This window comes from Chrysoperla carnea, chromosome 4 (assembly GCF_905475395.1).
Source record: "Chrysoperla carnea chromosome 4, inChrCarn1.1, whole genome shotgun sequence".
NCBI classification, from domain to species: Eukaryota; Metazoa; Arthropoda; class Insecta; order Neuroptera; family Chrysopidae; genus Chrysoperla; species Chrysoperla carnea.
In genome coordinates this window covers 53,138,299-53,154,213 of record NC_058340.1, presented here as the reverse complement: position 1 = coordinate 53,154,213, position 15,915 = coordinate 53,138,299, and the positions used below count along the sequence as shown (strand labels likewise).

General features: G+C 29.3%; 2 protein-coding genes across 2 annotated transcripts; one reads left to right on the top strand and one right to left on the bottom strand.

The window, feature by feature from the left end:
- The first annotated feature begins 834 nt into the window (after nt 1–834).
- Nucleotides 835–4,765, top strand: LOC123297731 (isoleucine--tRNA ligase, cytoplasmic). Its single transcript, XM_044879492.1, has 2 exons — nt 835–1,083; nt 1,154–4,765. The coding sequence occupies exons 1-2, from the start codon at nt 938–940 to the stop codon at nt 4,722–4,724; spliced, it is 3,717 nt and encodes a 1,238-aa protein (XP_044735427.1). The 5' UTR covers nt 835–937; the 3' UTR covers nt 4,725–4,765.
- A 770-nt stretch (nt 4,766–5,535) lies between these two features.
- LOC123297698 lies at nt 5,536–14,779 on the bottom strand. The gene is made up of 9 exons (XM_044879454.1): nt 14,579–14,779; nt 14,323–14,358; nt 10,513–10,620; nt 10,263–10,427; nt 9,773–9,958; nt 7,746–7,968; nt 7,330–7,628; nt 6,642–7,103; nt 5,536–6,302 (listed from the first exon to the last, which is right to left on the bottom strand). Exons 1-9 carry the CDS (start codon nt 14,681–14,683, stop codon nt 6,138–6,140), a joined length of 1,749 nt encoding a protein of 582 aa, XP_044735389.1. The 5' UTR covers nt 14,684–14,779; the 3' UTR covers nt 5,536–6,137.
- Nucleotides 14,780–15,915: the final 1,136 nt, after the last annotated feature.

Genomic DNA, 15,915 nt, shown 5'->3' with positions numbered 1-15,915 from the left:
ATTTTGTTTTAATATGTTTTTCTTATGAAGTATTTATTAAAAATTTTAGTCTTTGATGAGGTTTTTTTAAATTTTAAATTATCAATATTATATTTTAAGTATAAACCTAAAATGCGATCGAAATTTGAGAAATATTTTAAATATTCGCCAATAGGGAATATTCATGAAATTTAAATTTGATTCAAATATTTTTCTTCCGTAACTTTAATGACTGGACATTTCAACTAAACCATTATTTTAGTAATTAATATATTTTTAATTACTTAAAATTAATTAATAAAAGTACAAATTCAGTGAGGGCATTTAAAAATTTCTAAAACGGAAATTCAAATTTTTATCCGGACGTGACATCATAGTACGGGCTTGTCAAATTTGTTGACATACTGTATGATATTAATTACTTACATTTTATATGGTATTTCATTAAATTATACTATTCTACGGCTTTTGTGTTTAAATTCATTTTTTTTAAGTGTAAATTATACATTGAACTGTCAAAAAATGACAGATCGCGTACTTATACGTCATCAACAGAGAGCGCCAAAAAACTGCATTTAAATATCTCAAAATTATAATGTATTTTAAATATTTTTTTACACTTAAATACAGGATTTTTAAGCAGTATTTATATTTTTTACTTTGTTATAACGGTGTAAACAATGAATTAAAAATATAAAAAAAATACATGAATATTCGTCAATTTAAAAAAAGAATACGACAATACAATATATCGGAAGTACATTAATTAACCAATTTAATCAGAATTAAAAAGAAAAACAAAAATTAATTTAAGTACAGCATTATTTTAATTATTTTGAAGACTAATACAAAAATATTATTGAAAACTTATCGAAAATAATTGAAAAAATACAAAATAAGATATGAATGATATTACATTTACAGGCTAGATTGCATCATTCTTATTCTTTCTAGTACAATGGCTGACATACAGACGTCGGAATTTAAAATTCCACGTGTTCCTGAAGTAATTGATTTTGCAAAAGAGGAAGAGAAGATTTTAAAGTTTTGGGAAGACAATGAAGTATTTAAAACATGTTTAAAACAATCGAAAGGTAAACCAAGGTATGTATAACACAATATTATGGCATTGTTTGATGATATCGGTTAAGTAACGATCTGTTACAAAATATAGATTTTCCTTTTACGATGGACCCCCATTTGCCACTGGATTACCCCATTATGGTCACATATTAGCCGGTACAATTAAGGATGTTGTTACACGATATGCTCATCAACAAGGTTTTCATGTTGAACGCCGATTTGGATGGGATTGCCATGGATTACCGGTTGAATTTGAAATTGACAAAACCTTAGGTATTAAAGGACCTGAAGATGTTATGAAAATGGGAATTGATAAATATAATTATGAATGTCGAAGTATTGTTATGAGATATGCAGATGATTGGGAAAAAATTATTGGCCGGATGGGACGTTGGATTGATTTTAAAAATGATTACAAAACGTTATATCCTTGGTATATGGAATCAATATGGTGGGTTTTTAAGGAACTTTACAATAAAGGATTAGTTTATCAAGGTGTAAAGGTGATGCCATTCTCTACTGCATGTAACACACCATTATCAAATTTTGAATCGGGACAAAATTATAAAGATACCGTAGATCCAGCAGTTGTTATAGCTTTTCCAAAAATTGATAATCCAAATGAAAGTTTTTTGGCTTGGACAACAACTCCATGGACATTACCAAGTAATTTAGCACTTTGTGTGAATCCTGCGTTAACGTATGTGAAAGTTAAAGATCTCGACTCGAATCGAATATTTATTTTATTAGAAAAACGTTTAGAGGTATTGTATAAACAACCAGAACAGTATGAGATTCTTGAAAGTTTTCCAGGTATTCAACTAAAAGATGTGCGATATAAACCACTTTTCCCATATTTTGAACATAGAGCGAAAACTGGTGCTTTTCGAGTGCTTATTGATGATTATGTTTCCGAAGAATCAGGTACTGGAATTGTACATCAAGCACCGTATTTTGGTGAGGACGATTATCGTGTTAATTTAGCTAATGGAATTATATCTCGAGATGAAGAACCGTTATGTCCTGTGGATGAAAGTGGTTGTTTCACTTTACCCGTAAAAGATTTTCTTGGTTTGTATGTCAAGGATGCTGATAAGAAAATCATTGAATATTTAAAAAACACAGGCCGATTAATTCAACATTCGCAAACTAAGCATAGTTATCCATTTTGTTGGCGTTCCGATACACCGCTAATATACAAAGCGGTACCATCATGGTTTATCCGTGTTGAACACATGCAGGAAGCACTTTTAAAATCAAGCTCACAAACATATTGGGTTCCTGAAGTTGTAAAAGATAAACGTTTCGGTAATTGGTTACGAGAAGCTAGAGATTGGGCTGTTAGTCGAAATCGTTATTGGGGTACACCAATACCTTTATGGATATCTGATGATCGTGAAGAAATCGTTTGTGTGGGAAGTATTGAAGAATTGAATCGACTTACTGGTGGTAATGCTACGGATTTACATCGTGAAAATATTGATCATTTAGTAATACCTTCGCGTCGTCCAAATCATCCACCTTTGAAACGTGTTTCAGAGGTCTTTGATTGTTGGTTTGAATCAGGTTCTATGCCATATGCTCAACAACATTATCCATTCGAACATCAAAAAGAATTCGAAGATTGTTTTCCCGCTCATTTTATTGCTGAAGGTATTGATCAAACTCGTGGTTGGTTTTATACGTTATTAGTTATATCCACAGCTTTATTCAATAAACCTCCATTTAAAAATTTAATTGCAAATGGTTTAGTACTAGCATCCGATGGACAAAAGATGTCGAAACGAAAGAAAAATTATCCAAATCCAGTTTCTGTTGTTGAAAAATATGGTGCGGACGCCTTACGATTATATTTAATTAATTCACCAGTTGTTCGTGCAGAAAATTTACGTTTTAAAGAAGAAGGTGTCCGAGATATTATCAAAGATGTCTTCTTACCATGGTTTAACGCATTTAGATTTCTGATGCAAAATATTGAAAGCTATGTACAAAATACTGGAAAAGTTTGTACGTTCCAGGAACAGTTAGATCATACCAAATTAAGTGATAATAAAATGGATCGTTGGATTCTGTCTTATACTCAATCGTTATTAGCATTTGTTAAAAAAGAAATGGCAGCTTATCATTTATACACAGTTGTGCCACGTTTAACCAAATTCATTGATAATCTTACAAATTGGTACGTTCGAATGAATCGTAAACGATTAAAAGGTGACGGAGGTAACGATGATTGTAAACATGCTCTCAATACGTTATTTAATGTACTTTTAATTATGGTGAAAATAATGGCACCATTTGCACCATTTTTATCGGAATTAATTTATCAATATTTATTCCAAATTACTGATAAATACACAGGTCAAGATACAAAAGGTAGTGTTCATTATCTAATGTTTCCAAATGTTAATAAATATTTGATCGATGAAACAATTGAACGTAGTATTGCACGAATGCAAATTGTTATTGAATTGGGTCGTGTGTTACGGGATCGTAAGACAATTCCAATCAAATATCCATTACCGGAATTAGTTGTTATTCATCGAAGTACTGAATTTTTAAATGATATCAAATCACTAGAACCATACATTTTATCTGAATTAAATGTTAAAAAATTAACATTAAGTTCGGATAAAGAAAAATATGGTATTAAATTACGTGCAGAACCAGATCATAAAACGTTAGGTTTACGTTTAAAATTACATTTTAAGGCCGTTACACAAGCTATTAAAGAATTAACTGATACACAAGTTGAAGAATTTATTAAAAATAAATCAATGGATATCACTGGACATAAAGTTGATTTAGAGGAAATTCGTATTATCTTAGAAACCTCTGGTGGTGGTAATAATAAATACGAGGCAAACAGTGATAATGATACGGTGATTTTATTAGATGTTACACCGGATCAATCCATGTTGGATGAAGGTATTGCACGAGAAATTATCAATCGTGTACAAAAATTACGTAAAAAAGCTCATTTAGTTCCAACAGATGATATTGATGTTTATTATGAAACATCCGGTGAACTTTTACGTATTTCTAAATCGCATACAGAATTTATTGAAAGTACAATTAAAGCTTCATTTAAGCAGTTGAATGATAATACTAGCAAATCAAATCCTATTATTGAAGAATCACAATTATGTAAAGGTGAAAATTTAAAACTTGTTATAGTTCAACCACTCACCGAAATTTCTTTACCTGTATTGAAATGGGTGAATGTTGCATTGATAAATTTGAAACCACGCTTTGGTAATTCCGATCGGGGTACATTACTATTAGAAACTTTCGATGGTAAATTTATAACATTAGTAGAATTACGTAATAATATATCAAATTTATTTGGTATTTATAAACAAAATTATAATTTATGGTTGAATAACAAAGAAGTAACTACTGATAACGATTTGAAAAAGGCGTCTGGACAAACAATTTATGTTTGTCCAATTACAGATAATCAAATTAAATCGAATGTTTCCAGTCCAACGCCGTTTAGCAACTTTGTTAATGTTAAATTTAATAATCGAAATGGTACTGTTTTAATTGAGAATGGATTGTCTGTAGGTAGCTTATCGGCATATCTTCAGCAATTGTTCAATATTCCTGCTGGTTCAGTATCACTTTCAAAGTTACCAAAAAGTGGGGAAACTTTAAACCTTTGAAAATGATCATTAATAATTCAACTGAATGTATTTGAATTGAATTCGATTTTAATAATTTAATTATTTCGATTAATTAATTTATTGTATTTTAGGAAAATAAAAATAATTTTTTTTTTAAATATTCGTGTGTATATTATTTTTATGTAATTATCCGTTAGATCCAGAACAGAGCTAAGGACAGATGTAATAATTTTAATAAGTTCAACTTTATGAAATAATTCCCATTTGATAAAAATTCATTGTTGTATATACAATACTAAGACATTGTATCTATCACAATTTACATAGTATATTAAGTTTAGTCCCAAGTTTGTAACGCTAAAAAATATTGATGCTACGAAAAAAATTTTGGTATAGGTGTTCATAGAATCACTATGTCCATTTCAGGTTGTCTGTTTGTCTGCCCGTCCGTCTGTCAACACGAAAACTCAAAAACGAAAAAAAATATCAAGCTGAAATTTTTACAGCGTGCTCAGGACGTAAAAAGTGAGATCGAGTTCGTAAAAGAGCAACATAGGTCAATTGGGTCTTGGGTCCGTTCAACTTATCTTGTAAACCGTTAAGATAGAACTAAAGTTTAAATATAAAAAATGTTCCTAACAAAAAATAAACAAACTTTTGTTTTAAAGGACAGAATAATAAAATTAAATCAATCAAATTTAAAAATAATTTTATTAAACATTAAATAAAATATGGAAGATCTAATAATTTTTATTCTATTAAACGATGAAAGTGTATTATTCGATATTACCTTTCATCTAACAGAATATTGTCGATCACAATACAATTATAATGACTTACGTACGTTACGACTATTATCGTTTTTGTTCATTGTTTGTAATAGAGCTTCGACTAATAAGATTTACTAATAATTGATAGCACCATGATGATAGAATGATAATTCGAATTATTAAAGCTCTGTTTGTGTATAGAGGTACAATATGTCACAAAAGTAACGAAACGGTTCACAAAATTTCCATAAAAGCATTTTTTTGAAAAATGTTTCAAACAAAATTTTCAAGAGTTTAAAAATTTATTTAGAGAGCGTAATAGTGTGACCTTGAAATGACTACGGAAGGTCCTACAAATTATATGAATGGAAACTAATTACTTTGACGTAGACCTTGGAAGTAATTAAAAGTTCTTGAACAGTTGGACCGTTCTATTACTTTTGTGACACCCGATATATTTTCTAGTCAGGCACTTTTAATCTTTTACATAACATTTTTTTTTTTATGTACAAACTGTGCAAAGAAATCCTTTGATATTTAATTTCAAAATTATCTTTGAATGCATCACAAAAATAAAATTTTTCGTATAAAAAAAAGAATAGATTCGCCCAAATTCACTAGCAGATGTTTTATACTGATTTTTTTGTTTGTTCATAAGATATCTTTTGGTATGACATTACGTTTATTTTGTATTTTTTGTTTGTTTATTCTTTAGAGTTTGATTTAATCGTAACTGCTCCTGTTGTAGTTGCAATCGAATGGCTCCCAATTGTGTTAATACATTTTTACTTTCCCCAATTGATGGTAGATTGGATCTTTTAACAATATTCTTTTGGACAGCTGGTACCTAAATGAATAAAATATTATATTAGCCGATTCTGACACAAGCATACTGTCATGAGGTCAATTTTTGATGGGTTGCCACCTCCAAGTTCCGGGAAGTCGGGAGGTAGTGAAATTAATCTAATTATACCATCGAATTGTAATGCTGCTCGATGTTTTGTGTACTCAATTTTCCCATAATGAAATATTTAAACAAATATTCTTCAAGAAATTTAAAAAAAAATTTTTTTTACTGAATTCGGGAGAATTTATGAGGATATAGGGAGAGACTACACGATTTTGGAAGTCTATCGATCAAATCTGGAAAGGTGGCAACCCTAACACTATTATTTAAAATATTTACCATCCATTTAGCTTCAACTTGCTGCATTGCTGGACTGTTTGGTGTATTTGTTTCTTTGATATTCGTATATTTTGAATTATTATTAGGTGGCGATTGCGCTCGTAAAATAGGTACCGGGAATGAATCATCCAGAATCGTTTTTTGTTTTGTATCATTTCTTCTACTATTTCTATTTACTTCTTGAGAATAATTTTCGAATCTTTTCATTTCCTCAAAATAGCGATTTTCTTTATTCAATTTACTAGTTGATGCCGTTGAAAAAATGGATGTTTCAGGTATATTAAATGAGTACGGAACTTTATTATTGTTCGATTTATTTATTAACGAATTTTCTGATTTTGTTTTGTGTGGCTGATAGAATCCATTCACGTTTTGATCGTAGGGAACATTGTTAAAATTATAAATATCTCGTTTTTGTGAATTTTTTGTTGCATTCCATTTATTTTCAGTATATCGCTGATACTGCAAAGAATTAAAAGGTACTTGTTTATTCGATAACTTATATTTTATTCAGGAAAATAGCATGCAAATTCGAAAGTAAAAAGTTAAAAACCTCGTTTCTCTACTTTTAACTGTAACTGTAATATAAGGATATTCCGCTATAAAAGATTTTTGAGAGAGAGACTGAAAAGGATTTTAAGAAATATTTATTGTATAATAAGTAGTTTTGGAATTTAAATAAGCTTACGTTTTCTTCAAAAGCTTGCTTAGCTTTTTCATCTTCATGTTCCATTCTAAGTTGCTGTAATTGCTTTTCTACACGCCTTGTGAGTGCAGCTTCTTGACACCTTTCTCGCTCAGCAATTTCTAACGCAATTCTTTGCTTTTCTTCGATTTGTTTTCGTAAGTCTTCATGATATTTTTCATGCTGGCGTGCCTTTTCCCATTTTAATTTTTTTTCTAGATAATCTTCATTATCAGCTGGGTTTTCATTGGTTTTCGTAAAACTTGGAAAATATGTGTGTTTTAAATCGGCAAGATAACGTGCTTTAAAAGAACAAATTAATACAATTAAATTTCGTTTAATCGTAAAATCGCGGCACCGCGGATATCGAAATCGAACCACTATTTATACCAAATCATATTATACAAATTGATTATTACCTTTAGGACTGGTGTCTCGTGCAAATCCATTACTTGAATCGATCGAAGAACTACGGTAACCAGGTACTATAATATTTTGTGTACCAATTTGTACTTTATCAATTTTAACAGCCAATTGATTCGGACGGGTAGCATTCATATCAAAATATTCGTTATCACTACTCTTTACACTATTTTCGTCAGATACACTATTATTTATATCAAAAATATTACTAGGCGGAACCTGTTTTTAGCAAATGTTAACAATAATAATGTCAATAAAGAAATAATTTTCATGACAAGAGACCTTATCAATGTAATCTAGCATGCAATGCAAAAAAAAATAATATTAAAAACATTAACAAATAATTATGTATGTATGGGAATAATGGACTGGGAGGTGGTAATAGATTTCACTCGACAATTTTCTCGCTTACGCTACCAAATATAATGAAAAAAAAGAAAGAGAAAAAACTTTGAGCTGCCAGCTTTGACCATCATGTTGAAAGTTTCGTTAGTAATTTTACACCATAAAATGTGAAAATCTATAATACGATTTTCATCAACACAAGAGGGGGTTAAAACAATATACTATTTCTTTTTTTTATTTCCGATACCGAAAAATATCTCTAAACAAATAAGCTTTTAATATTAATCGAAGGGAGTTTATGAACGTACAGCAAATCTCAATATCACATGTTTTTACAAAAGAGGTCTCTTTTTCCGCCACCCCCTTTTTTAACTAATCTAACCATTTAAAAGATATTGAAGTTCAAAGCTTGAAGAACTGAAGAAAATTTAACTGATCTACAAAAATGATCTCTTTAACAGATTACTGTAAGCGTTTAAAAGATACTCCCGATAGGGAGGTGCAAGTGCACCCTTTCTATCCTCCTCCCGGCACTTATGGCACTAATTCATGTTAATTGACTTTTAGAATACATACAAGCAGTGGAAATTCATGGGGATAGAGTTAAAAATTCCGAAGCCTCTACGCATATGATGGTTCCGCGGTGGCCTTCCGAATTTTTCGTCATAAATACTTATTTTGTCTATCTTTCAGTAATCTCGGAGGTATAAGAGTGAAAATCATCGAGTGAAATCTGTTACCATGTTCTGGTCTATAATAATTGAATTAATTTTATTAGTAAATTAATAAATTATGCTAAATTATTCATTATTTTATTTGCGTACTAATTTATACACTGCTCAATTTGTATACATTTTATGAATTTCCGATTTCAGTACACTTAGTGAAATTTCAATATATCTATGCAATTTATACGACACAAAATTTATGGTCCAAAAACCTGGTTTATAAAAAATATTTTGTGCTGTTCGAGAATAAGATACATAAATTATTTTGTGTGGATAAGCAATATTAACTCTAATGGATTCTTTTCCAATTGAGCTGATGATCTATTCTATAAATTTTTCAAGCTTAAGTGAGCCACAGAGCAGACCCTCTCTTAAGTTACATCTAAGTAACGGCAAAATTGGTTTCTAATCGATTTGCAACCTTAATCTGAACCGTTCCTTAATACACTTCCAAATCCTTATTCTCAACTGATTACTAACAGGGGGAAAATTTTGAAAAATGGTAGATTTTTTTACACGAAATTGCCCAGCGAAGCGGGTGGGCAACTGCTAATTAAATACAAATGAAATATAAATTGCCATGTATATCAGAAATGTTATGGCGTATTTGGCTTCTGCCAGATGCCTTCTTCTCGAATACTCAAGGTTAGTTTGAACGAATTTATGTTTTTATATTTTTTGACTATTATTATTATTATCACGATACTTTTTTATCAGAAAACACTTGGCAAAAACCCAATACGCTGTTAAGCGTAATTCTTTTAATAATAATAATAAGTAAAGCAAAACTTGAATTTATGCAAACGTAAAAATACACAAGCTGAAATTAAGACAATAAAACAATTAACACAATAAAATATTTTAATAAACAAAAAATTTATTAATAGTCCATTCAGGTACAAAAAATGTATATATTTTTGTTAATTTATAGCGAAATTTGAAACACTTACATCAGATTTTGGTAGCTCAACATTTGGAATATCGGTTTGAACACTTTTTGATTCTTGAAGACGATTTATATTAGAATTTAAATTAACATCCGTTGAGTTAAGTTTATCGAAAACATCCTCTACATTAAATTGTGTTTCTTTTTTAGACCGATTCTTTTTTGGTTTATGTAAATAGTTTTGTTTTTGCTAAAATGAAAAAGTTTGCATTTTAAATCTAAAATTTTGTTTTGAAACAATGGATCTTTTACGGAAATAACGGAACAAAAAAGAGAAAGAAATTATCGAAAACTCGCCGATATCGATTTAACCGTTTCCGAGCTTAGCATAAACATATAGACAGACAATAATTTAAAGTTTAGATATTAAGAAATAAATCCCAGAATTTCTTTTTTTTGTAAAAACACTGACTTTGATGGTTAATTTCTTATAAACTGTATAGCTTTAAACAATACAAAAATTAACCACCCAAAATAAAAAAGTAAATACTAACCTTTTCTAAATATTCTTTATAATCCAAACGCCTTTCTTCTAAGAATTTTTGTCGTCGTTTTTCATATTCACCAAATCCAAAAAACGCTTGATCTTCCTTTAAATCATTCTCTTTATTGTCCTTACTTGTTTCTTTTCGTAACATAGAAATATTTTCACTATTACTCTGAAAAACAATCATCAATTAAAACATATTAATTTCTGTATCAATTAATTAATTAATTGTATAAATTAAGAAATTATCGACTTACCGATGATGCTTTTGTTGGCTTCTGTGTTGGATGATTGATTTGTTGATTGAAAGCGACTGTTGATTTTTCAGGGTTAATGTTGGAAGTTTTTCTTATATTATTCACAGCCTAATTGAAATAATTATTAGGATGAGTAATAAATTTAATTTTATTGTTTTTTATCATATTATCATATTCTAATAATAAATCTTTGTAATTGAGGCAGAAAAAATGTAACAATTCGATACCCAACGAAAAATATGATTAATTTGTTTCTCCACGAATAGATAGCAACTTTTTCATAATTTCATAAGAAAAACTAAAGAAAGCTATATATCCAAAACTTGCTTCTCTGGGTAAAATATTACCTCCGTAATAAAAAACTAGCTCGAAATAGCTTTTATTCCCATTTTTTGCAGTAAAATGGTAGAACAGAAGCTATTTTAATCGAATCAGTTGAAAAAATCCTAGTACTATCCAGATTTGTATTTCCAGAGCTTTTTTTAGAAACTCGAAAAAAGACATAGATGGTTATATATTGGGAGTTAGAATAGTGTATCGCTATTAATCCGAATTCCATACCAACAATATTCGATTATCATATTTCTTTTTCGGTCGAAAACCGAAATCAAGTACAAGTCCACAATTTTAGTGGGCGAAAACGCAAAAAAAAAAAAAAAATTAAATAAATTTGTCGATATGTAAACGGTTAGTGAGGAAATGAATTTTTATCAAGTCGCAGTATTTTACCTGATTTGATTTAACTATTACTTAATATTATACTCGACCAAAGTATTAAAGGAAAATTTTTTAAACACAAAATTTCAAGCAGTAGCATTTCTGCGAAAATTCATCGAATTTTGAACCGCAATAGCTCGTTTGAAAACTTGTACTTTCTAGTTTTGGAATCTATTGCTCAAATAAAAGTTTTTTGTCAACACTTACCGCTTTGCACGCAGGATTGAAAGAGTGAGAAATTTTATCCCTAAATTTTATATAAATTTTAGAAGCGTACCAAAATTTTAAAAATAATTTTACAACAAATTTGTTTTGACCACTCGCAAACTTATTTATTATTATTGTGCTATAAAAAATTCGCGTACGAGCTTTTTAGAGCAAGATTTTCGCTTTTCAAACAAAATTAACATTTCTAGTTTTAAAATCATCTTTTGAAATAATCATCAAAAAGAAATTTTTTCCCGTATAAATAATCAAGCATTCGAGTGGTCCAAAATAATATTTTGCTCCAAAAAGTTCGAGTTTTCAAAACAAATTTGTGGTAAAATTATTTTTAAAATTTTGGTACGCTCGTAAAATTTTGGTACGCTCACCTTTTCAACTCTGCGTACTAAGCGGCAAGAGTTGAAAAAATTTAGAGTAATAGATTCCAATACTAGAAAGTACAAGTTTTCAAACGAGCTATTTTTGTTCCAATTTGGTAAAATTTAGTGTTAAAAAAATATTTCCTTAATACTTTGGTTGAGTATAGTTACTATAAAATATTACCTCAGTAAAAACAGTAGTTAGAAAATAAAACATTGACATTGTGAACGTAATTAACGTTAAATACTCATTAATTTAATAGTCACCTATCCTACACACATATCGCAACAACTAAATTCAATTAACCAAATTTAGTGCTAATTTAAATATTTTAACAAAATGTAGGGGTATTCAATTTATTCTGATTCATTTATTATTAATTATTGTGTTAAACATTTGAATAGAAGAAGACGACTATTATGTATTTTATGTAGGTGTTACTAATATGTACCAGGCACTATTTTTATGTGTATTTTATGTACATAAAGCTGACAAATTCTTTCGAGAGAATCTCACAAAATTTCAATGAAAATTCCGGTATCATAAGTTTAGTTCAAAAAAAATCCACCAGATGTACCTATACGAAGTGGCTTTTGAGTGAAACTTTCAGAAGATATTAACTTTCACAGTTCTTGATAAGTAAGATTAGATCCAAAATCTCCAGTCATATGATGTTTTTAAAATATGAAAGAGAAGAGAAATCAAGAGCGCATGTCTGGCGTGAAAATTCAATGATGAGTTGATTAAATGAAAAGTCAAAGGTAGGTTTTTATTCTACTTATAAAAACATATCCAAAAAGTAGGAAAAGAAATTTGATCCTTTGGTTTTATTTACAAGATTTTATCCATACAACTGGCGGACGAATTTAAAAACTCTCGTCCACCACATTGCGTCTCGTTAATGACGTTGAAAAGGTCTATAATAATAAAATAAATGTCTTCCAGTGATTTTTTTCCTCGGGTATGGGCCTATCGAAGTCCTTCTCTGAACCTGGATTTGTCATATGAAAATACTGGTGAATTAATGAAATTTTTGGTTCTATGGCAAATCCACTCGAAAAAACATAAATCCGGAGCAGAAATAACTCGAACCAAGGAATTTCGGCAAAAATAGGTCAAAGCTATTGTTATTCGTACTGCATCTAAAAGTGTCCGTTTGCTGTGCCTTTAATTATGTACGAAATTTTTTTAACTAACCTTACAGACTTACTACATTATTAAAAAAAGTTTTAACAGATTTAATAATAAATTTCTATAATTCTATAATGACTATTATAAGCATTCTTTAAGTGTTTAAATGTTGAAGGTCGTGGTGCAAGGATAAAGTTATTATTTTAATAGATATAAAAAAAAAGAACCCACACCATTTATATCGATTTGGTGCATTACAAGAATCTTTAAAATTTGGTTATTAAAATTGAAATACATCATATTAAACGCTTTAACTTAACGCTCAAATATTATCAATCACTTTAGGGGCATATTCTTAATACCAAAACATTTTCATATGAATATGGGCTAGAAAACGACCCTTTTTGGAGCTGATTTTCACACATAATGTCGGATTTCATCGCAACCGTTATGCTTCCGAAAAAATACTTTGAACATAAGTTATTAGCATTTTTATAATAATTATTTTTGTTATTACAAATTTTACAATTTTCATTTCTAATTTTCCTGTTATAAATAGAGTCAAACTTTTGATCACAAAAATATTAACAACTTCACATATTCGGCCCAAACTCGACATTATTCATTTTTGTGACGGCTGTAGTTTCGAAAGAAGTTGTTTTAGGGTCCTTGTTCATATGAACTTTTTATAATGCTTGTGAAGATTAAGCCTCTAAAGTAACGGACACTAATTCTACCACCTATGTCAAAGTAGAGTTGCTACCTCTCCTAATTCGATCAGGAGACTCTCAAATTCGTATCATCTCTCTTGGCTCCAGGTTTAAAATAATGAAATCTGGAGTATATCATGAACTCTAGTCATGTAATACAGCTTTAACTGTTCAGTGTACTTGTGTTTCAACTTCAGTAATTGATGGTACTACTCAATTCTATTTGAGTTTTAAGATTTGTTTTTATTTAATTAAGTAAAACATGTTTTTTTCGACTTTCTCAAACTATGAGCTAGCAACCCAATATCAAACATATGCAACATAATTTGAGTAATTTTCCGTTCTCAAAAACTTCAAATATTAGTGAATCGAAAACCGCAATATATACGGTTACCCTACCGGGCCCGGATGCCTTAATATATACATATTTTAGCCTTAAAATTTAAGTCAACTAATTTTGCTGAATTGTTTTAGATCGAATTAAATGAATTGAGCAAATGTGGCCGGTATAAAATGAAATAAATTGACATAAAAAGTAACCTAGTAAGAAAGTATTTGATAGTTTAAAAATTAAATAATTTGATAAAAGAAAAAGCGTTTCTTTAAAAAGGTGCACCCAATACAAACAAAAATCGAATAAGAAAGTTTAATAAATAATTGATTTTACCTCCTCAGCTCCATTTTGCACTTCGGAAGTTGTATTCTGAAATTAATTTAAACAAATGTTTTTAATAACATACTTTTCGAGAATAAATCAATAAATTTATAATTAACAAGGTCGATTTACTACACAGTTACAGTGTTTTAAAATGCAACAAGTGTCATTTTTCTAGTATGTAGATACGTAATACTTATATATTTCTTTAAATCAATATCGAAATAAATTTTGTATAGGATTTCTTTGCTAATAATATAATATATACATTATCTTTCGACTGGAAGTGTGATTCAAGACGTTCTTTTTCTTCTTTTAGTTTGGTTTTGTAGTTGTTTAAAAATTCGGATATGTCTAAATCATTTAATGACATTTTATTTGGACACAATAACAATGATAATAATGATTGAACATCATTTTATAAAATAACAAAACTTGTTTAAAATAAATTTAATAACCTTCAATTTTTTAAGTATATTATTGTTTTGAATTTTAATTAACTTTTGTGTCACTTTTGTCCGTTGAAGTTTTGTATATCAGGACCTCAAGCGATTACTTTATGTACTATTTTTAACCAACTTCAAACAAAAAGGAGGAGGTTATCAATTCGATTGTATTTTTTTTATGTTTGTTACCTCAGAACTTTTGACTGGGTGAACCGATTTTGATAATTCCCGTGTGGTCCCATTTTATTTTCAATATATTTTTTTGATATTAATTTGTAGGTAGGTATACTCATAAAACTAGTTATGGAAGGGGGATAATTGAGATCAGGAGAGGTGGAGGCTAAAAAACGGTGGTTTTTAATTTTAAGCTCAGGGAGTGGGTGGGTATCAAGTTAGTATGGAAATATATTTTTGCATTTAATTCCTAAATTCCTAAAGGAGGAGGTTATCAATTCGATTGTATTTTTTTTTATGTTTGTTACCTCAGGACTTTTGACTGGGTGAACCGATTTTGATAATTCCCGTGTGGTCCCATTTTATTTTGGTCGAGTTCTGATAACGGTATCCATGAGAAAATCATAAAAATCTTAAATTTGCATCAAGTATGCACACAAGACGACGAATAACTCAATATCACGCCAACCGATTTCGATGATTCTTTTTTTAGTGATGAATTAGTTAGTGCACTTCAGGTTCACTAAAAATCACAAAATGAAAAAAAACTTTTAACAAAAAGAAAACCGACTTCAAAAAAAAAACTTTTCCAAAACAAATTAAAATGCACTAAAAAGTAAAAAAATGATAATATAATGTACTTAAAATTATTGTTATTTTTGGAGGCGGTGTCAGCCAACCAAGCTAATGCAGCAAACTGTTATGTCAGAGTTGTTTCCTTGGCTGACACCGACTCCAAAAATAACAATAATTTTAACTACATTATATTATCGTCATTTTTTTACTTTTTAGTGCATTTTAATTTGTTTTGGAAAAGTTTTTCTTTTGAAATCGGTTTTCTTTTTGTAAAAAGTTTTTTTTACACATATATTTGCTTCGAATAATACCTCCATGTATTTGACATATGGTATTTCGGTGTGACTACCGAAACTATAACATACTAGAGTAATATATTATTTTACTTGGGGATCACAGGGTGAATGCA